The sequence below is a fragment of the Tiliqua scincoides genome, chromosome 1, assembly GCF_035046505.1.
Source record: "Tiliqua scincoides isolate rTilSci1 chromosome 1, rTilSci1.hap2, whole genome shotgun sequence".
NCBI lineage: Eukaryota > Metazoa > Chordata > Lepidosauria > Squamata > Scincidae > Tiliqua > Tiliqua scincoides.
Window position 1 is genome coordinate 707,370 of NC_089821.1, and position 21,768 is coordinate 729,137.

The window sequence follows — 21,768 nt, forward strand, 5'->3', positions numbered from 1 at the left end:
GACTCAGCCACTGGCCACACCACACTCTCTGGTGCTGTCATGTTTGTGACAGCCAGGAAGCGTGTTCTGGTGACGTGACTGCTGGATCGAACAGGGCCACAAGTCAACCTCTGGATGGGAGGCATTCTAGGCCTTTGCTATCCTCCTTGAAAAGGTGGGGCAGACGCAAGAGGATACAAGTGTCGAGGGACTCCCTTGGTCCAGGTACGGTTTGGGGCTGAAGGGGAACGCTGTTGGGTGTCTAGAGGTCCTCAGTTCTTTTCTGTTCAAGTTGACTTGTTGCAATATAGTTAATTAGTGAGGGCTTAGGGAAGGCTTACCATGAATCTAATTACAGTGCTGAAGAGCTTTAATGTTCTTATTCGGAGGCAACGTGATGCTATTTACATATTTTACCATGACATGGACCAAGAATGGCCTGCAACTTGCTGTGCAACCTGCAGAGAAGTACACAGTCTCTCCATGTAGCATTGAAGCAATTGTGACACTTCTCGTGGTGGTAATTAAATTTGTTATCTTTGCCCGTGAAAAAAACTCCTACTCTGAACCCTGAGAAGGAGGAAGAATCATCATTATTAGTGTGCAATTAGAAATCATCTCACACAAGAGAGAGAGATCCCGTGCCAGGCCAGCTGCGCAGGATCACTCCTTTTCCTCTTTGGGAGGAGAAGCCCCAGTTTGGTTTCCCCCCCATCATGTTGAACAGGTGACAAAGCGGTCAGCCTCAGCCATCTGCAAGCAAATGCCTTCACTGGTGAACATCCCAGAGCTCACTGGTTGCTCTCAACCTTTGAAGCACAAATCCCAGTTGAGATCTGAGGAGCCAGAGCAGGGCGTGGGACCCATGTGGTGGCTGAGCATGAGTGGCCCACTGTTTCCCTCAGCCAGGAACTCACTTGGGAATCTCAGACGCCCTCTCAGCCTCAGGCGGCAAAATGAGGCTGATTCTGCCTGGCCTTACAGGGCTGTTTCTAAGGATTACAGAGACCCTGCACGTGAAACACATGAAATGTGTGGTATTAAAATGAAGCATGAGTATTATTAGGGCAGTCATCCAGTTAAAGAAATCTTATGGCCGAGAGGCACCGAATGCCACCAGGACACGCATCCTGGCAACACACGGTGCTTTCTGGCTGCTGCAAAAGGCAATGTGCTGAAGTGTGTGGCCTGGTCACAAGTGGTAGGCAACGGGCTTTGTGCACAAGTGCCTGGATACTGGCCAGCACTGGTATGTGCAGAGGGTGGGGAGAAGGCAAGGGTTGGGCAGAATGGGGCAGCACTGGTGCTGATTGGTACTGGGAAGGGGGCAGTTTCAGTGGCAGTGACACACGCTAAAACCTCACCCCCTTCCCAGCCTCAATCCACCTTCCTGGGTCCATGTGGCTGTGTACTAGCAATATCGCTGGTGCAGGTCTGAGTAGACCCAGCAGGCTTGCATGGGCTTACCCCAAGGCAAGGGAACAATTGTTCCTTTACTAGGAGAAGGAGGAGGCCAAACTTACTTACTACAAACTCCTTACTACGAGGAGGAGGCGGCCTAAACTCCCCCATGGGAGACACCATGTTGGCACTTCTGCTTCGCCACATGGGAGTTGCGGTGGATTGGGCTGTCCTTAGATGAGCAGTATGAGTTTTAGTTCACTAGGCTACTAGTCCTCCTTAGAAGTGGTGCAACCTTAGGAGAGGCATTCTTTTTTTGTGGTGAAACAGGGATGCTTCTGTCAGACAGTGCTTGCCATCTAGTGCTGGATTGTTCTGCCAGTGAAAGAAGTTCCATTCATGCACGAGGCCTGGTTTCGGATCATTGCCCTTCCGACTGCAGCCCCCTTTGTCACCTGCCATCCTGTTTTGGAAGGTTCTCCAATTCTCAGGAGTAGGTTTTTGGAGGTTGCAGGGAGCCGCAGAAAAAAGGAGGAATGGGCAAGGATGACCTCCTTGTGTGAGTAGATACTCTCATTTGTGGGACAGCAGTTTCTGTACTGTACAGCAGAATGTGTGTGAATTCCATATAGTGCATTAAGCACTGCAGCCCTTGTTGCCATTTCTTATGTCACTGCATCAAAGCAGTGCCTCTTTCCTGCTGAGTCCCATCCTCCTAGAGCACTTTTATTTGCAGCTATCCAGCTGACCACAAGACAAAAGTTATTTTGCTGCTATGAGGTAAAATGAACACTGTTTTGCAATAATAGGGTTTGTTATCTATATAGGGCCATCTATGTACATGGCATTGTACAACAGTTGGTAATTCAGGTCCCTGCCCCGAGGGGCCAACAATCTAGAACTAGGCCCAAGGACGACAGCAGAGTTGAAGGAAGACAGCAAAACCTGCTGATGCCTGAGCCTGCCTGCATCTTGCATAAGAACCAATCCACTGCATGTGAAGGTGGAGAAAAGTCAATGGATTTTGGCGGAACAGACCAAGACCCACCTTGGGGTTTGTGTGGGGATTCTCAAGGATGAATTTTGCAGCAGGGCTGGGGATATAAGATTAAGGCTGCTGGAATCTTATGCAGATTTCTTTGGTCTCTTTTCCCTTCAAGAGCAGCCACATTCGCCTGTGCTGTGCCAAGAATAGCCCCAGAAGTCTGCAGCATTTTGAAGACCAAAAGTGTGGTGGCATCGCAGAGAATAAATGTTTTTTGCCTTTCAGGAGGAACTGCCAACTTCTTCGGATGCGTGAAATGGACCGAGAAGCTGACGGCTACACACATAGATACAGAGGGAGGCATGAATTAAAGAAAGCAGGAATTATTAACTCCTAGCAAACAGAAATATTTCTAACATTGGATCCATTGCCTTTATTCTGTTTTATTCTAATCTCTTTTTACAAAATCAGTCAGATGACAGTCGAGAGGAGGAAGAACTCACCTGGGCACTTTGAAGAACAGCAACTGGTAGGGTGGACTCTCTTCCCCTCTCCAGCTGGTGCAGCTGTGCTGAGAAGTAGTGCACGTATCCAGCTGGGGAGGGGCAGAGATTTGAGACAGTTGGGAGGGGAGAGGGGATTTAGATCCCCTGATGCCTCCATAAGCCTCTTGCTCTGCAGTGGGTCTTCTTGGACCTGTGCCAGTAATTTCACTGGCATGAGTAAGAGGAGGGAAAGGGGGCGGGGAGACTGGACCTGGTGCCATCTCCACGGCACCCCTCTCTTCTCGCATCCCCCTTGCCCCCATTCTGCCCTCCCTCACCCTCTTCTGCCTCTCTGGCCATCTTACCCACCTTGGCAGGTCCTCCATCATCTGACGACACAGGTGGAAAGGCTCTGCCTCCCAGCATGTGCTCCTGCAATGCGCCACCCTCCGTGCTGCCAAAGTGCCCTTGACTGCTGCATTGCAGAAGGCGTTGCCAGCGGAATGCATGTTCCGCTGGCAGCTGGGCCCAACTGCATTAAAGCTCAATGCCAGTTTGCTTGCTTGGCAGAGGCAGACACACCTCCTTGTGCACAATTGTAGGTACTCTCCCACTATCACCACATGCTGACAAATATAAGACAGACACCAAAAGAACGTGCAAATCTGACTGGAAATACCTTCTACTTGAAATATATTCAGTCCCAGAATTCTCCCCCAAAGAGCGTATTTACCCACCCACCAGTGTCTGTACGTGGGTGACTCTCACTGACCAACACAGCGGTGCCAGCGGTCGGCAAGGTGGGGAACTTGTCAAGGGCCCAACAGAGAGCCCGAACGGCTGAACCTCCAGCGCCGGTGGCCATGGGAGCACTGGAGGGGGGCATCATGGAGGGTCCAGTGCAGCTTTGGCCCCAGCAACTGGTGGGGGTGCCAGCACTCTGGAAGGTGGGGGTGTTCCTGAAGGAACACGATCTTCCCAAGACATTCGCCCCGGATCATTTTGATCTGAGCTCGTAAGTCACGTACGTCTTGCACGCCAGAAGCACTGAAAGTTTTAAGTCTTTCTACTGGGCTCAGTGGCTTCAGGATTCGTGACGAACCCTGCAAGCCTCAGTACCCTAAACAGGCAGCAGCAGCAAGCCCTCTCGATGTGTTGCAGCAGACCATGCTCTGTACAGGAGTGGTCCACAGAACATGCGTATACACCCCACCCCACCCCCTTTCAAAGATGCACAAACTGTATCCAAATAGATCTGCAGCAAAGTAAATGAAGGGTTCGTTGCAATGCCGCTGGACAAACCACAGACCCTGGCAGCCAAATGGTTAAACATTTATGATGTGATTTTATCAGGGCCTGGAATGTTGCTGGAGTGTCCCACTTCTCACAACTGTTTGCTGAGTTAAGGCCGGTGTGTTTACACAGCGCTGAATGAAGCAGCCTGGGCACCAGATGTGGCCGATTCCCCAGCCCAGGGTGTTCACTCAGATCACTGTCCGAATGGCCCCGGCTCCAACCTTCTTCCTCAGGACGTCCACCAGCCGTTGCAACCTGGGGGGGGGGGGATGGAAGGGAAGAAAAGGACACAAATGTAAGGAATGCCCTGCCTGAAAGAGACAGTGTTTGCCCTGGACCAACACGCCCAGGGAGGCCATGATAGGAAACAAAGCGTGACTGTGGCAGGAGCGCTCCCCAGGCAGGAAGCACAAAAGCTGAGAGAAACGTTTAACCTGCCACCCTAGACCCGGCCCCGCCAGAGGAGGGTGTTAACCCAGCCCCTGCCCCGTAGCAGATACCATCTTCCAGAACTCGTGGCTCCCGAGCGTATCCAGGACTTGGGCAACTGGTGTGAGAAGCATCCTAGAGACACCATGTCACAGCCTGGAGGAGGTCACATTCATGTCACATTCATGGAGGAGGCTGGGAGACCCCACTGCATGGTGCAGCTGAAATGGCGGGTGGAACACCAAGTCTCTGCTGACACTTGACATATCTCTGCACTTGCTCTCCTGGTTGAGCTATGTAGGGGCTCGAATTGAATGCACGTCAGGTAGTCACAATTTCTCCACGTGGTTTAAGACCATAAGAACATAAGAACAGCCCCGCTGGATCAGGCCATAGGCCCATCTAGTCCAGCTTCCTGCATCTCACAGCGGCCCACCAAATGCCCCAGGGAGCATACCTGATAACAAGAGACCTGCAAGGCCTCCTGGGAATTGTAGTTAAGAACATAAGAACAGCCCCACTGGATCAGGCCATAGGCCCATCTAGTCCAGCTTCCTGCATCTCACAGCGGCCCACCAAATGCCCCAGGGAGCACACCAGATAACAAGAGACCTGCAAGGCCTCCTGGGAATTGTAGTTAAGAACATGAGAACAGCCCCACTGGATCAGGCCATAGGCCCATCTACTCCAGCTTCCTGTATCTCACAGCAGCCCACCAAATGCCCCAGGGAGCACACCAGATAACAAGAGACCTGCAAGGCCTCCTGGGAATTGTAGTTAAGAACATAAGAACAGCCCCACTGGATCAGGCCAGAGGCCCACCTAGTCCAGCTTCCTGTATCTCACAGCGGCCCACCAAATGCCCCAGGGAGCACACCTGATTATAAGAGACCTGCATCCTGCTGCCCTCCCTTCCATCTGGCATTCTGACATAGCCCATTTCTAAAATCAGGAGGTTGCGCATACACATCATGGCTTGTAACCCGTGATGGACATTTCCTCCAGAAATTTGTCCAATCCCCTTTTAAAGACATCTAGGCCAGATGCCACCACCACTTTTTGTGGCAAGGAGTTCCACAGACCAACCACACGCTGAGTAATTTTCTTTTCTCTGTCCCAACACTCAATTTTAGTGGATGTCCCCTGGTTCTGGTGTTGTATGAGAGGGAAAAGAACATCTCTCTATCCTTCCCATGCATAATTTTGTATGTCTCAGTCACGTGCCCCCTCAGGCACCTCTTCTCTGGGCTGAAAAGGCCCAAACACTCATGCAAACGGTTTAATGTAGAACACCTTTTACAAAACTGAGGCTGGGTCACAGGGGCTAATGAACACAACAGGGCACTGTCCAGCTTTTCCCAGGGAATGAATGAGGCTTCCTCCTCCTGTCTTCTGCCACAGTGCCCTAAAGGGCATCTAGCCCGAGATGTTAAGAACATAAGAACATAAAAACAGTCCCACTGGATCAGGTCATAGGCCCATCTAGTCCAGCTTCCTGTATCTCACAGTGGCCCAACAAATGCCCCAGGGAGCAAACCAGATAACAAGAGACCGCATCCTGGTGCCCTCCCTTGCATCTGGCCTTCTGACATAACCCATTTCTAAAATCAGGAGGTTGTGCATACACATCATGGCTTGTACCCCGTGATGGATTTTTCCTCCAGAAACTTGTCCAATCCCCCTTTAAAGGCGTCCAGGCCAGTCGCCATCACCACATCCTGTGGCAAGGAGTTCCACAGACCAACCACAAGCTGAGTAAAGAAATATTTTCTTTTGTCTGTTCTAACTCTCCCAACACTCAATTTTAGTGGATGTCCCCTGGTTCTGGTGTTATGTGAGAGTGTAAAGAGCATCTCCCTATCCACTCTGTCCACCCCCTGCATAATTTTTGGGTCACCTGCCTGTCACCTCCGTGCTACTCACTGACTGCTTGTTCTGTTCACGCAGTTTCACGCAGGAGACAAGCTGGTATAAGTGCCTCCCATGTTTCCCTACTTCTGGAACTGTCATCACCCCCAAAGGGCACTGCTTTTCAGCTGGGGAAGTGCAAGATAATTTGTTCTTGTGAAGAAAACACATTGATTACAGTAGAGCCAAGTCTTTCAATAATGATTATGATGTATAGGAACTTGCAGGATTTCCTTCGGGGCCCTGAGAGCACACATGACTGCGGAGAGAGGGATGCCTCTAAAATTATGCTACTGTGGTCAACCTTCCTGACCGCAGTCATCATGTGCAGAGGTGCTCACCTCATGGATTGGGGGTGTCACATGGAACCGACATTCGAAACTGTCTTCTGAGTCAGGCCAGTGAGCAGAACAAGAGTGTCTCTCAAAGGTTCAGGGAGAGGTTCTTCCCAGCCTTCCTATTTGAAACCATTTGACCGGAGGTGCTGGGGACTGAACCTGAAAGTTCTGCACGCATAGCACGAACTATAGTACGTCTGAGTTATGGCCTGTGCAAAGGGTGTGTGGCCAGTCTCCACACTCCTATATTTCGGGGAGCATCTAGGGGGAACGTGGAGACTCACAGAATTGTGGCCCCAGTCTTTGTTGATAAAAGGTCAGAGCTGGGGTTTGCCACGAAGGTCGTGTTCGCCTCATCTTTGTGGCAATCGAATGGACTGCATGCTCCAAAATTCAGTGTGTTCTTTCATCCTGAACAGCAGACAGTCAGTTCCAACAATCTAAATTTATCATGCAGTTCTGTCTACACGACTTTCAGGCCAGCATTCTACTAACAGTGTATTCTAGCCATTTCCTCAGTTTACTGTGTTTTACGCAAACCTTTCTGAAGATTCTCCAAAAAACACACACATGGCACAAAGGCACATATTGAGAGGAGGGGAGCATATTCCATGGCATGTGCAGGACATTAAGTGCACAGTCTTTTTTGCCATAGGAAGTTCAATGAAACATTAATACAGGAGAAAAAGAAAATAAAGTTTTACCAAATGTGCAAGTTGAAGAATTTTAAGTACAAGCACCTTTTCTCCAATGGGTGAGACAAAACTCGACAGCAGAGACCTACCTGCTCTGCTGCGAGCTGCAATGCCGAATAATCACAGGCACATACAATGAGTATCGAAACTCTCACATTTTCCAGGAGATCTGAGGCTCTCTCCAACTGTGCTTTTTATTGCACTATTCAGACCACTTTATCCCTGAAACTAGATTAGGAATCTACTATTCAAAAACAGGCATAGGCAAGGATAGGGGGAAGCAAAAAGGATTTTCAGTGAGAACCAGGAAATGATGCCCAAGATTATCCACAATTATCTATTTTTTCCATGCTCTGCGATACTGAAACGTTTGCCCTGCCCCAGGGAGCTGCACGGGCAGCGGAAGGCGGTCTGCAGGCTGCTCTGCTGGCAGCTACTGAGGAAAGGCAGCTGCATCAGGACCGGAGTGGGGCAAATGCAGTTCATCCTGTGCAGCCCACATCTAGCACACTGAAGGCACAATTCTTTCCTCTGTGCATGTAGCGCATGTGCAAGCACATTTTTTTGCACATGAATAGTTGCCACTGTACTGGTTGTTACATCTGAAAATAATGTCACATTCCTCCTTTGTTCGTTAACTGCACTTCTGCCTGGTGTCAGCTGACTTTGTTGAAAGAGAAATGTGAAGTTCTTTTCATGTACTGACTAGGGAATGCCTCACTCATGGCAGCAATGATCGGGACAACATAAATGTTAAGAAGGGGTCTCTAAGGAGTGCCTCCCTCCCCAAAGGCCAGATGAAACAGGTGGGTCTGCAAACCCCACCAGGAACCATACTATTCCAACCATACTTTTCATACTCTTCAAACCCTGCTGGAAACCAAAAATTTGAGACTGACTGGCAAAGAAGCCAGGAAGTTGGCCACATATTCTGATGTAGACAATATTTTACTGCACATTTCCTGCCTATCTGTACCTGATGTGTGGCTCCTTATGATGAAACAGAGAACAATATTACTCTGGTACAGATAGTTTGGCTAACTGTGCAAGCTCACTGTTAATAGACACAACTAGAAAATACCATTCTAGTCTGGTAATACAAGACTTAAAAGATACAGGCTGACCACTATTGCACTTCTTACTATACAAAGTTTCAATGCGAAAGAGAACACAAATGTTGAGATGTTGTGGAGTTCTATAGGGCGCAAAAGTTCTGTGACCTCTGAGGTTTGTGTTCTCCAATGGAGATGTTCCTGACTTTTATTATTGAGGGACAACCAGGAAAAACTATATTCTATAGCAGGGGTGCTCAAACCCCGGCCCGTGGGCCACTTGCGGCCCGCTGCGGGTCCCTGTCCGGTCCCCAGGGGGTCCCCCCATCTCCAATGGGCACTCGGCCCTCACCCCAGCCCACGCTGGCCCGCCGCACAAGCTCCGCGCCTTGCTTTTCCTCGCTGTCGCTGAGCTCAGTGGCAGCGAAGGAAAGACAAGCCCAGCGGTGTGCAGGGCCTTTTATAGTGGGACGTAACGTGAGACTTGCAGGCCTCGCGTTACTTCCCACTATAAAAGACCCTGCACGCTTGCCGGCTGGTCTCTCCCTGCCCTGCCCATGGGCTGGGCTGGGCTGGGCTGGGCTCCACTTGGCTCTCCTCCCCTCCTGCAAACTGAGCCAGGAGAGTGAGAGAGATCCTGCATGCGGGAGGGGAGGTCTCTCCCTGCCTTGCTGCTGGGCTGGGCTCCTTTCCCCTCCTGCAACCTGAGCCAGGGGAGTGCAGGAGAGAGAGAGAGAGAGAGAGAGAGAGAGAGAGAGAGAGAGAGAGAGAGAGAGAGAGAGAGATCCCGCATAAGGGAGGGGAGCCCAGCCCAGCCCAGCCCAGCCCCCAGCACATGCCTCCGAGGGAGGGAGGGCTGGTTGGCTGGCCAGCCGCCGGCCAGGAAGGCAGACAGGCAGCAGCAGCAGCAGCAGCACATGCTGCCCTAGCTAGTGAGGAAGGGTGGTTAGGTGGGCAGGCAGGCAGGTAGGCATGCAGCTGGGCGAGCAGGCAGGCAGCTAAGCGGGCAAGTGGGTGGCCAGGCAGAAGCACATACCACCCAAGCAAACGAGGGAGGGAGGGAGGGCAGGCGGGTGTATGTGTGTGAAAGTGTGGAAGATCCCCCCCGTTTGTGTGTATGAATGAGCTCATAAACTGGCATGAAGATCTCCCCCCCCCCTTATTAGGGTGAATGGAATCATAAACTGGATTGAATTCATTCATTCATTTTCTGTCTCTAATATATTCATTTATGTAAATTTATTCAAATTTGAAATGTAAATTAATTCCTTTTTTTCCCAGTCCCCGACATAGTGTCAGAGAGATGTTGTGGTCCTCCTGCCAAAAACTTTGAGCACCTATAGTAAAAGTTGTTAAACTTTTTTTCAGGTTATGTAACTTCTTTTAAAAATGCATTAAGGGGTCCAACCTACACGTTAGGTCAAATGCAAAGTGTGAGCCTTAAATTTTTTTGTAAATAGTGCACTGGAAGGAGTCCAAAACAGAGAAAAAGCGCAGGTTGGGGGGAGGGGCAGGGGCCTTTAGCACTTGGTCCCTGCCACCGTTCCAGGCCTGACTGTAGCCGCTTCATGAAAGGCAGCAACCATTTTTCCCCAATAAAAACAGCATCTGGGCTGTGTGTGTGTCGCAGTTGCGGTGGTAACCACAGTGGGGGCAAAGTTCTCTCCTTTTTGTGCTCACTCTAGCTTTTGTAAATACTGCACCAAACCAAAAACAAAAGGTCACAGTGTGCATTTGCTGCAATGTGGCTTTTGGCCCTTCGAATCTAGCATCCATCTCCCAAGATTCACCTCTACACAGGTGAGCGCTTCAGCCCTTCCAGTGTTTCCTTCTGAGCAGCCTAAGTGCCGTTCTCCCATCCTCGGCAGACAAGTGCTCACAACACACACTTCTGGTATTCCAAACTAGCCCCAAAGGCTTCAAGCCTCAGCTGCATGTCATCACCTGCCCCCAAATCCTTCCCACCGCCCTGCTTCCTATATAGGTCCAACTCACACACACCTTCACTCTCAGCAGCTGGGAAAAGAGGTTGGACATTCACCAGTATTTGGATTAAGCTGTGGAAGCAAATCTTTGCCTTCTCAGCTACTTTCAGCGCATGAGTGTGTTTCTCCCACAATATGCACACACAGCAATCCATTGCGTGAGGAGGAAACATACAAGAGGAGAGGGCATTCACTGACGAAACACTTTTTATGTACCAAAACTCACCATTTTCACGTTCTTTTTAGTAAAAGGACAAGACCCATTAACACTTGCCAGCAAACCAAAATGCTATTTAAACACTTAAAAATAATAACTACATGGCCCATAGTAGGAGAGGAGGAAGGCAAAGTCTGGAGGGCTCATATAAAAGCCTGAAGAATCAGCACGTGAAGGGAGCCGAGAGCAACCCACATCAGGGAACACCCCAGCTGACAAGTCAAGGAAGAGGCACCCGCGCTTGAAAGAAATCCCTGAAGGAAGGATGAAAGTTGCTGTCTTCTGCTTTACTCTGAAACCGTCAGGCCTCATTGAAAATAGTGAGGCTGAACCATCAGGGCTCTTACTCCTCCAATGAATGACGATGGCTATCGTCAAAATGAGGCAGACCACACCAAGTGCCAGGAATGCAAGGCCAGTCTAACTTCTGCTTCACCCTTGGAAGGGTTGACACAATGGTTCAGCCTTTTTCTAGATGCTGACACCAAAGCGATTCAAGCCAAGCACAAGCTGCAGTCCTCCAAAGCATGCCCTGGCCTTAAAAAAGAGACAGGCTGGAGTTTTTACTGAGAATCGTATAAAGTACCTTTCTTTCAACAATACTCCAAGCAGGGATGCAGAAGTCCCCTGGACTTCCCCCTCTGTGCAGAGTGGAATTTTCTGCAGAAATGGCCAGGCTGTTTGGGTCACTGTCCTCAAAACACTAATGTCAGAGATGGGAGTACAGAGGAGCCAAAGATACCAGAGATACTGTGACTGCACACACTGATCTCACTGTCTGGGTTGGACCACAGAAACACGCTCTATGCAGAGCTGCCTTTAAAAAATGCTTGGAAAGTTCAGTGAGGTCTCCTGCAGGGGAAGGTGTAAGCCTCCTGCTCCACAATGGGTCTCCTTGGACCTGTGCCAGTGAAATCGCTGCCACAAGTCCAAGGAATCCTTCCATGTGGTGAGCAGACCTTTTGGTTCCTCTCCTGAGAAGCTTGTTCTCCTGGAAGATGTGGGCACCAGGATGCTCCAGGCAGTCGCATCTGCTCAGACATCCTGTCGTGCAGCCTTCTGGGATGCTGGGCAACAGATGTGACGACTAGAGGGTCCTGGTGCCCTGGTCGGCCAGGAGAAAGAGCCGTGCCGGAGCAGAACCAAAAGCTGCGGGCTGGACAGGACCGCATTTTTGGCGGACCACTGTCATGATTTTAGGCACCGCTGCCCTATGGGATTGTCACAACAGTCCTGTGTTATATTGAACTGGGGGAGACTGCCCCTCCCCGTTACAAGGTTGAGCAGGAATCTGAGTCTGTGTTGCAAGTTGATTGCTGCATCTTGGCGCTTGTCAGAATATCAAGACCTGAAAGGTATCACTGCGATTAGAGTGAGAATTAAACAGCAGGTTTGGTTTTATTTGTTCAGGCTCAAATCATATTAACTGTTACCTGTCATGCTATATGTGTGGATTAATTCAGTAAGAAAAGGAAGGTTTTCTTATCAAAAAGTGGTATTGTGAATTGTCACTGTGCTTATCTTTTGCATTTATGCCTCATGAACTACACCTCTTCCATTTCCATGGACGTTTGTCCTCACTATTTACAACACATAGCAGCTTACCAAGCACAACACATGCATCATATGAAATGGACTGGAATCCACAGCAGGTTATTAATCTTTAAGGTGCCACAAGACTTTCTCTTGTCTTCACTGCCACAGACAAATGGAGCCAGCTCACTGGAAACAGTCTCCAAGGAGCAGAAACGAATGCACTGGGCCCCTCCTTCATCGGTGTGGGGCAGTGGTGTTACTAGGGAGGGTCAGGGTTGCGGACCACACAGGGGGGCCCGCATGCAGGGGGTCATGCAGTAAATTGTGATTTTTAGGAATAATATCATCACGTCATATCCTGTAGGATGTGGAATTTCCAGTAGAATGCAATGAAAAAAACTAGAGTGAAATATCTCCTTTCTATCAAGAGTGATGACCAAAAAACTGGAAAACAAAAATGCATGGAACCCTATGGAAAGTGAAACTGAGCCCGATCACACATTTACTCGTGAGTAGGCAAACATGTCTTAATCCATCAGAAAGGGCAGGCTGAAAGGAATCCAATGACACTGGAATAGTCCCAATCCGATTAATGCAGCCCCCAAAAACCCCGTGAGAGGGAAGTTCCTCCCTCCAAGCAGGTGAATATATTGAGTCCTAAGGAAAGCAAAACTGTTTATTCGTGAGTAGGAGTTAACTCACAAGTAAGCAAACATGCCTTGAATCTGGTCAGGTCAGGCCAAGCAAAGGGGAATGCGAGACCTCCAGAATGGTCCCGATCTGAGGGAAGTGGAGCTCAACAAATGCTCCAGGAGGCAGCCCTCCCCCAATAAAAAGAATAAAACAGAGGCTTGAACTGGTACGGCGAATCTTTTTATTTTTTAAACTAAAAAAAAAAAAGCCAGGTGGATCCTGACAGTGACCTGGTTTAAACACAAGAACTTAAATTGTACTGATCCCTGGTTAGGGCTGAAAACCTTACTGATTGGGGGGGGTGATACTGCAGGCAGGCTACAGAGAACATTTGGTAGAATAGAGCTGGCTTCCCCTTATTTATTTGTCTTACTTTAATTTAATTATTTACAATTATTTATTTTGATTTGCTTGATGATGTCACTTCCGGCCATGACATCACTTCTGGTGGGTCAGATTGTCATTCTAGAAAGTGGGTCCCAGTGCTAAAAGTTTGAGAACTGCTGCAATAAGGTTGTTACCCCCGTCGGGTGTGTGTGACACCACTAGTGACCAAAATCACTGAAATCACAGTTTGTAGGAATAATACCATCATGTACGTATGCAATGAAACAAGCCATGTTGAATATTTGTGTTCTATCAAAAGGTACAGCCAAAAAACCAGCGATGTGTAGGGGGTGTAAACCAGCGGGTGTAGCGATGGTATATCGCCATGCCCACCACCCAGGGTGTTGCCCCACCCACTGCATCCACTGGATCCACTGGATCCCACCCACTTCAGAGACCCAGGAGGCAGTGGCAGTAACTTCTTCAATGAGCAGCAGGGAGGCGTCTGGGGTGGGGGGAGGGCAAGGAGGGGGCAAAACAGGGCAGGGAGAGGTTGGGTAGGAGGCTGGTTCAGGACTGGGAGGAAAGCAGAGACAATAGCAGAGGCTCCTGGACCCACAAGAACGTGAATGCAGGAGAACCTGTGGACGTTACAGGTCCAACCTTGTTTTTTACACAAAGATTTGACTCAACACAAATGGCCACTGAAAATGAGAAGGAATGTGCTGATCCCTGCAGAAGGGGAAAAATGCATCCCTTTAAAATCACAGTTTTAAAAAAACCGCTTTTCTTACTGTTGTAGAGAGACAGTTATGCAAGCAATTAGAGGAATAACCTAATTATCCACAGATTTTTCACCCATGGATTTTTCCACAGATTTTTCCATCTCAACCGGATCAAAAGGGCCCTTTAAATGAAAGGAAACCAGTTGTTTAACAATAGCCTCCTTGGTAGCCGGCTGACAATACACTTAGAACAGCTTGGAGGCAAGTGACCCTCTCTAGGTTCCTGGAGAGACACTGATTGATGGCCTGTCTGCTTAATGACTGTTTTACAGCACAAAGGTCAACAAGGCTGTTTTAAAATCACCTAGCAAAGGAACTTTGTTTTTAAAACGATTTGCTTTAATGCAGTTTAATGCAGTTTGCCATCCAGTGAGTTGGAACCCTTGTGAATAACAAGACTCAACCTGTATATATCTGGACTTTCAAAGGCGTTGGACATGGTCCCTCACCAAAGGCTGCTGAGAAAACTCCAGAGTCAGGGAATTAGAGGGCAGGTCCTCACCTGGATTAGGAACTGGTTGAGGACCAAGAAACAAAGAGTGGGTGACCATGGACAATTTTCACAATGGAGAGAGGTGAAAAGCGGTGTGCCCCGAGGATCTGTCCTGGGACTGGTGCTTTTCAACCTGTTCATAAATGACCTGGAGACAGGGTTAAGCAGCGAGGTGGCTAAGTTTGAGGATGACACCAAACTTTACTGAGTGGTGAAGACCAGAAGGAATTTTGAAGAGCTCCAAAAGAATCTCTCCAAACTGGGAGAACGTGCAGCAAAATGGCAGATGTGCTTCAATGTCAGTAAGTATAAAGTCATCCACAGTGGGGCAAAAAATCAAAACTTCATATATAGGCTGATGGGTTCTGAGATGTCTGTGACAGATCAGGAGAGAGATCTTGGGGTGCTGGTGGACAGCTTGATGAAGTGTTGACCCAACGTGCGGCAGCAGTGAAGAAGACTAATTTATTTATTTATTTATTAGATTTGTATTCCACCTTTCTCCCCGAAGGGCACCCAAGGTGGCTAATTTCATGCTTGGGATCATTAGAAAAGGTATTGAGAATGAAACGGCCAATACTATAATACCATTATACAAATCGATGATAAGGCCATACCTGGAGAATTGTGTCCAGTTCTGGTCGCCACATGTCAAAAAGAATATTGTGGAAATGGAAAAGGTGCAGAAGAGACTGACCAAAATGATTACTAGGATGGGGTACCTCCCTTATGAGGAAAGGCTACAGTGTTTGGGGCTCTTCAGTCTAGAAAAAAGGAGCCTGAGGAGGATATGATTGAGACATACAAAATTATTTAGGGGATGGATAGAGTGGATAGAGGGATGCTCTTTTTCCTCTCACTCAACACTAGAACCAGGGGACATCCACGAAGAGCATAATCCTAATACATTTTCCAGCACCGACATAAGGGTAATGCAACTTCAAGGTAAGAGAACAAACATTGCCTTACCTTGAGAAGGCCCCCATGACTGTCCCCCCAACTGCAGGATGCAGCAGTTGCCCAACTGGAAAATGGCAGTGCTGGAAAGTTGGTTAGGACTGTGCCCTAAGAATGAGTGTTGGGAGAGTTAGGGCAGACAAAAGAAAATATTCAGTTAAAATCTCTGGGTCTACCAGTCATTAAATTAGTTTTGTTTGATGAGTTTTGGTATTTCATAGCCAGTAGACTCAGAGATTTTAACTATGAGTGCTGTTGCATCCAGCTATGATAATCTGAGAACCTATAAAAGAAAATATTTCTTTACCCAGAGTGTGAAACTTCTTACCACAGAATATGATGATTGCATCTGGCCTAAATGCTTTTAAAAGGGGATTGGACAAATTTCTGGAGGAAAAGTCCATCACAGGTTACAAGCCATGATGGGTATGTGCAGCCAGTGGCGTCACTTGGATTTGCGTCACCCGGTGCGGGAGGCCTGTGCGTCACCCCATGCAGTGGGCAGGGCAATGCCCCAGGTGGGCGTGGTGATGTACCATCGCCCCGCCCCAAACAGTTTTTTGGCTGTACCTTTTGTTAGAACACAGATATTTCAATGTGGTTTGTTTCATTGCATTCTGCATGAAATTACGCCTTGAATGATATATAATATGATGGTATTAGTCCTCCAAACTCTGATTTTAGTGATTTTGAAAACTTATAGAGTCTCACACACACACACACACACACCCCATGTCAACTTACTAACACGTTATTGCAGCAGTTCTCAAACTTTTAGCACTGGGACCCATTTTTTAGAATGACAGTCTTTCCAGGACCCATTGGAAGTGATGTCATGGCCAGAAGTGACATCATCAAGCAAATTAAAATAAATAATTCTAATTAAATTAAAATAAAAGAAATAATGAAATAAGGGGGAGCCAGTCCTGTTCCATCAAGTGAATCTACTCTGAAGACTCTACTCAGAAGATCCTATTGTGGTCAATGGGACTTACTCTCAGGAAAGTGTGGGTAGGATTGCAGCCTGTGAGCCCAATCCTAGCCATATCTACTCTGAAGTAAGTCCCATAGTGGTCAATGGGGCTTACTCTCAGGAAATTGTGGATAGGATTGCAGCCTGTGAGCCCAACCCTATGCATGTCTGCTCTGAAGTAAGTCCCATAGTGGTCAATGGAGCTTACTCTGCAGTCTGTCTGCAGTAACAACCCCCCCAAAAAGAGTCAGTGAGATTTCCAGCCCTCCCAGTGCCCAGTTTAAAGTGCTTCTATTTCAAGGCTCTTTTTTATCCTTTTTAGTGGGGGGGGGGAGGCTGCCTCTGGACATTTGTTGCACTCCAGCTCCATCGGATCAGGACCATTCTGGTGTCCTCACATTCCCCTTTGCCTGGTCTGACCACCAGCCAAGGCACATCTGCCTACATGGAAGTAAACGCGACATGAGGTTGCCTCACTTTCCATAGAGCTCCACAGACTCGCAACTGGGAGGGGGGACTTCCTTCTCCATGTTTTTTTGGGCTGCATTCATTGGATCAGGACCATTCTGACATCCTTGGAGCCTCTCAGCCTGCCTTGACTAAGGCAAGTCCGCCTACTTGTGAGTAAACGCGACCAGTGGCTTCCTTTTGGGCTCAGACTCACAGCTGGGAGGGGGAGCTTCTCGGGTGTTTTGGGGGAGCTGCATTCATTGGATCAGGACCATTCTGGTGTCCTTGGATTCCTCTCAGCCTGCCCTTCCAATGGACTATGGCAAGTACACCTACTCTTGAGAAAACACGTGCTACAGCTCACTTTCACTTTCCATAGGGCTCCATGCATTTTTTCCTTCTGTTTTTTGGCCCTAACTTTTGAATGAAAGGAGCGATTTCAATTCCGTTTTTTGCATTGCACTCTGCTGGAAATTCCGCAGCCAATGGTGTATGGCATGACAGGCTAACTCCTGAAACCGCAATGTTAGCGCATCCTCCCCCCAGGGTGCGTCACCCATTGCGGCCCACACCCCTCTTGCGATGCCAGTGTGTGCAGCCTCCTAATTTTGGAGGTAGGCTGCCTGAGTGCCAGATGTAAGGGAGGACATCAGGATGCAGGTCTCTTGTGTGCTCCCAGAGGCATTTGGTGGGCCACTGTGAGATACAGGGAGCTGGACTAGATGGGCCTTTGGTTTGATCCAGTGGGGCTCTTCTTATGTTCTGATGTTTATGCTCCTGCCTCATCCTATCTTCCCTCCTGTGTCTGAAAACCCTACAAGTTTTACCCGGATCTGCACCAGTGATTGAGCTACATGGTGTAAGGGTACAAATGTTCCCTTACATTGAGGAGAACTCCGGCTGCCTCCCTGGTCCTGTGGGATACAGTAGTTGCTGTTTTGACACTATTTTACTACAGCATTGGCAGCTCCATTAGGATTGGGCTGCCTGATGTGGCTCTTCTTGTTAGAACTAAATAATGAGGAAGCCCAAAGCCTTTGGAGAAAGATGAGCACAATGGCTTAGAGTGGTATTTGTTGACATGGAGGAGATAAATGTCACTTGTCATGCTTGATGTCCCTTGCACAATCCAACACATACTCCCCCAAAGTTCACTAGTTTTTGGAAATGGGGTTTTTGGAAATGGTTTTCCTTTTTTGCAGATTCTGTGATTTGAAAGGCAGGAAGTGGTGTTGTGTGTGTTTATTTCAAGTTCTCATTTTTATTAATTTTAAATACTTTCAAAGTGTACTAGGTAGGTGAATATAGGGAATTGTGTCAGCAGATGCAGCGATAGTATTATTTCTAACTTGAAAAGTAATCTATTAAAAAACCTAATTTAACATGTTGCTTGAGTCTTTAACCCACAGATTAAAACAAGCTAAGGGATCTAGTCCCAACGTTTCATTTTGTGATTGTGAAAACAGCTGAAAGTAAAACTTGGGACCTGATCCTATAATGTGTTTGAATCTGTGGCTTAAAGACTCAAGCAACATGTTAAATTAGGTTTTAAATCCACTCAGCCATGAAAACCTTAGTATGCTTGTAATCTATTTTAATTTCCGGAAAATATAGTAAACACCAAAATGTGGTGTTTTGTGTTTTTATTTGGATATTTTAAACAAAAAATGGCAGTGTTTTGTGTTTTTATGTATTTTTAAGAAAAAACAAGCAAAACACCTCTACTCAAAAGAAAAGGCTATCCAGGAGTTGACCATGAACAAGAATTTACAGATGAGTTCTAGTCCACAGACATAGTTCATGTCTGTAAAGCAAGGGTATCCAAACTTTTCAGCACAAGGGCCACATCATATAATTGACAGAGGGCTGAGGGCCAGAAAATCAATAAATTTAAATAGTAAATAATAAATTAATACATTAGAGATGGAAGAGGAGGGAATGCATTTTGAAAAAGGATTTGGGACAGCAGAAGGCAAAATTGATTTGTACAAGAAGAGGGGGAATGGATTTTGAAGAGGAGAATTTTGGGAGAACTGATTTTGAAAGGAGGAATATGTACAGAATCACTATTTTGGGGGAAAAAATTGAAGGAAATTATTTGGAGGGATTGGGGAGAAAATTAATGTGTTGGAGAGATAAAGAGTTGGGGAACAATAAGTAATAAGTAGTAATAAGTTGGGAGAAAACTGAGAAATTAATTTGTGAAGAGAAAACATACTTTTAGTATGCATTGGATAGATGGGACTGACTGGTGAGCAAACTAGTCAGGATATTGAATGTATCTGGAACTTCTTATCTCAGGTTTCCAAACACACACTCTCTCTCGGTCTTCTGGGGCAATCCTTGGAAAACCCTCTTCAGCCACAGCATCTCTCAGCACAAGGCTCTGCAGTCCTGGCCCATCAGCAGGTTGCTGTGGGCCAGAATAGTCAAGCTTCTTCATCATATGCTGCAGGTTGCATCAATTCCTCCCAGGCCGGGACACCCATGCTGGAATGCATAAGAAATATACTGCATCCTCCTCCTCCTTTGGGCCTTGGCTTATGGTTCAACAAAGGCCTGGCACACTTGCACAGAAACATTCTACCCAGTGGTGCAGGAAGTGAGTCCAGACATGTAAGGAACACACATATTATTCTAAGGTTGAAAATGGAGAGAGCATCAAAAGAGCTCTGCTGGATCAAGCCGAAGGCCATCTAGTCCAGCTTCCTAAATCTCACAGAGGCCCACTAGACACCTCCAGAAGCACACAAGAAAACAAGGTTCCTGCAGTCTGGTGCAGCTGGAATTCTGAGGTAGCCTGCTTCTAAAACCAGGAGGTTGCAGATACCCATCACGGCTTGTAACCTGAGGTAGACTTTCCTTCTGGAAATCTGTCCAATCCCCTTTTAAAGGCATCTAGATCAGGTGCCATCACCAGGTCCTGTAGCAAAGAGTAGCACAGAAAGTTCAGAAACTGAACTTTCCTTTTGACAAAACATTCCACTTGGATTTTCAGGAAAATGCAACAGCATCACAACATACATGTAACCTTGAAAGATGTATCGACTTATGTACTACAAATGCAAAACAACTGGCGATATCTTGTGCTCAAAACAGGTTGCGCCTCATTATTCTCAAGGGTTCCGTTCCCAGGACTCACGTGGATGGCAAAAAACGCACTAAAGCAAATCAATTTTAAAAACAATTTTAAGTCTCTTTGCTCTGGTGATTTGCTGACCTTTTGAAATGCACACAGAGGCAATTTGTCTCTCTCCAGGCGCTTTGGCTTCACTAGGAGGCAGCAATCCCTCCCTTCACCAGAAGCCCCAGAGGTGATAATCACTGCCATTTAGCCTTCTTTCAGAGAGAATGCAGAGAGAATGATTGATGAATTGTCAGCCGCATTATTAAAGGACCGTTTCCCTTTTGAGATAGAAAAATCTGTGGATTCCCCCCTGTAATGGAAGATCAGAAGATCATCAGGTGGATGAAGTGGTGTTGACAGTGATTCCCATGTTCTGACAGCTGGTTGACAGCTCTGGGCAGGGCAGGGCTGGCTCCACAACTGTAATCAATCAAGGCCAATGGAGACTCTGATGAACACCTGAGCTTCATTTGACCTTGATGGAACTTTGAATGGGCATGGACTGAAGAGATGGCTCACCTGAGCCTAATTTGGACTTAACAAGGGGGCTTCAGGATAAAAGGCAGCTTCAGAAGGAGCAAAGAGCTACACCTGACCCAGAGGGACCTGACCGAGAGAGACCCAGACCTACAGGACCCGGACCTGTGGTACCCCCTGTCCCAGACCTACAGGACCCCTGACCTATGGGACTCTGCTAGAGGACACAGAAGAGAGGACTGCCAGGACCCTGCTGAAGGAGACACTCTGCTGGAGAGGACCCAGAGGAGGGACTCTGCTGCAGAAGACTGGACTGTGCTTTGGGAGATTGGATTGGACTTGGACTGGAGGCTTCAGACCTTTACCCACTAAGTGAAGTGGAGTTTTGGGGAGGAGAAAGCCTCTGAACAAGAGGAAGCGCAGGGAGTGTATGTGTTTGTAGCAATAAATTCTTGTTAATTGCTCAAACCAATAAAGAGTTGTGTTTGTTTCTTTGTACACCACAGCTGTTGTTTCTAGAGATAAAAAGAGGGTGCTAATTAGCCAAAAAGCGGGCATTAGAAGGGAGACGGAATATTTGGACGGGACACTCCCCCCGGAAAAAAATCAGTGGATAATTAGTTTATACCTGTAATCACTTGCATGACTATCTCTCTACAACAGTAAAAAGAAGTTTTTTAAACTGGGATTTTAAAGGGATGCATTTTCCCCTTCTCCTGGGAGCAGCATGTTCCTTCTCATTTGCAGGGGCCATTCATGGGGAGTCAAATCCGTGTATAAAAAATCCGTGTATAAATAGGCTGGACCTGTAGTCTTATCAGAAGATTTTATTATTGTTGTGCAACCTGCAATACAGTGAAAAATTGGTTTATAGGTAGGAAGATGTTACCATTTCCTCTCTTCATTTGCAATGACTTATCGTTTTCCAGAGAACCTGGGACCAATGAAAAGTTCAAAAGGGACTGTTCTGTAATCAATCTGAGTTTCTGTACATTATACCCTAGAAGCTGTCTAGACACTAAATTGGCATGTGGTTTTGACCTGCAGCTCAATGCTGTATATATGTATAACACTGAATGCTCTTTTCTCTGGGACAGCCACTATTTAGAGGAGGTTGGCAAAGTGCTAGGAGAAAGTGGGAATCTTGCTGAGGTCCTTGACTTCTTGAAGAAGAAAAACC

General features: G+C 47.4%; 1 protein-coding gene across 5 annotated transcripts in view; it reads right to left on the reverse strand.

The window, feature by feature from the left end:
• Positions 1-2,793: 2,793 nt before the first annotated feature.
• The window catches only part of MIPOL1 (mirror-image polydactyly 1), a 273,609-nt gene continuing 254,634 nt past the window's right edge, over positions 2,794-21,768 (reverse strand). For all 5 annotated transcript variants that reach the window (XM_066631517.1, XM_066631516.1, XM_066631515.1 and 2 more), the window contains one exon: positions 2,794-4,401. In XM_066631517.1, coding sequence (XP_066487614.1) covers positions 4,335-4,401 — 67 coding nt within the window. In that variant the 3' untranslated portion in view covers positions 2,794-4,334. The remainder of the gene's footprint in view (positions 4,402-21,768) is intronic.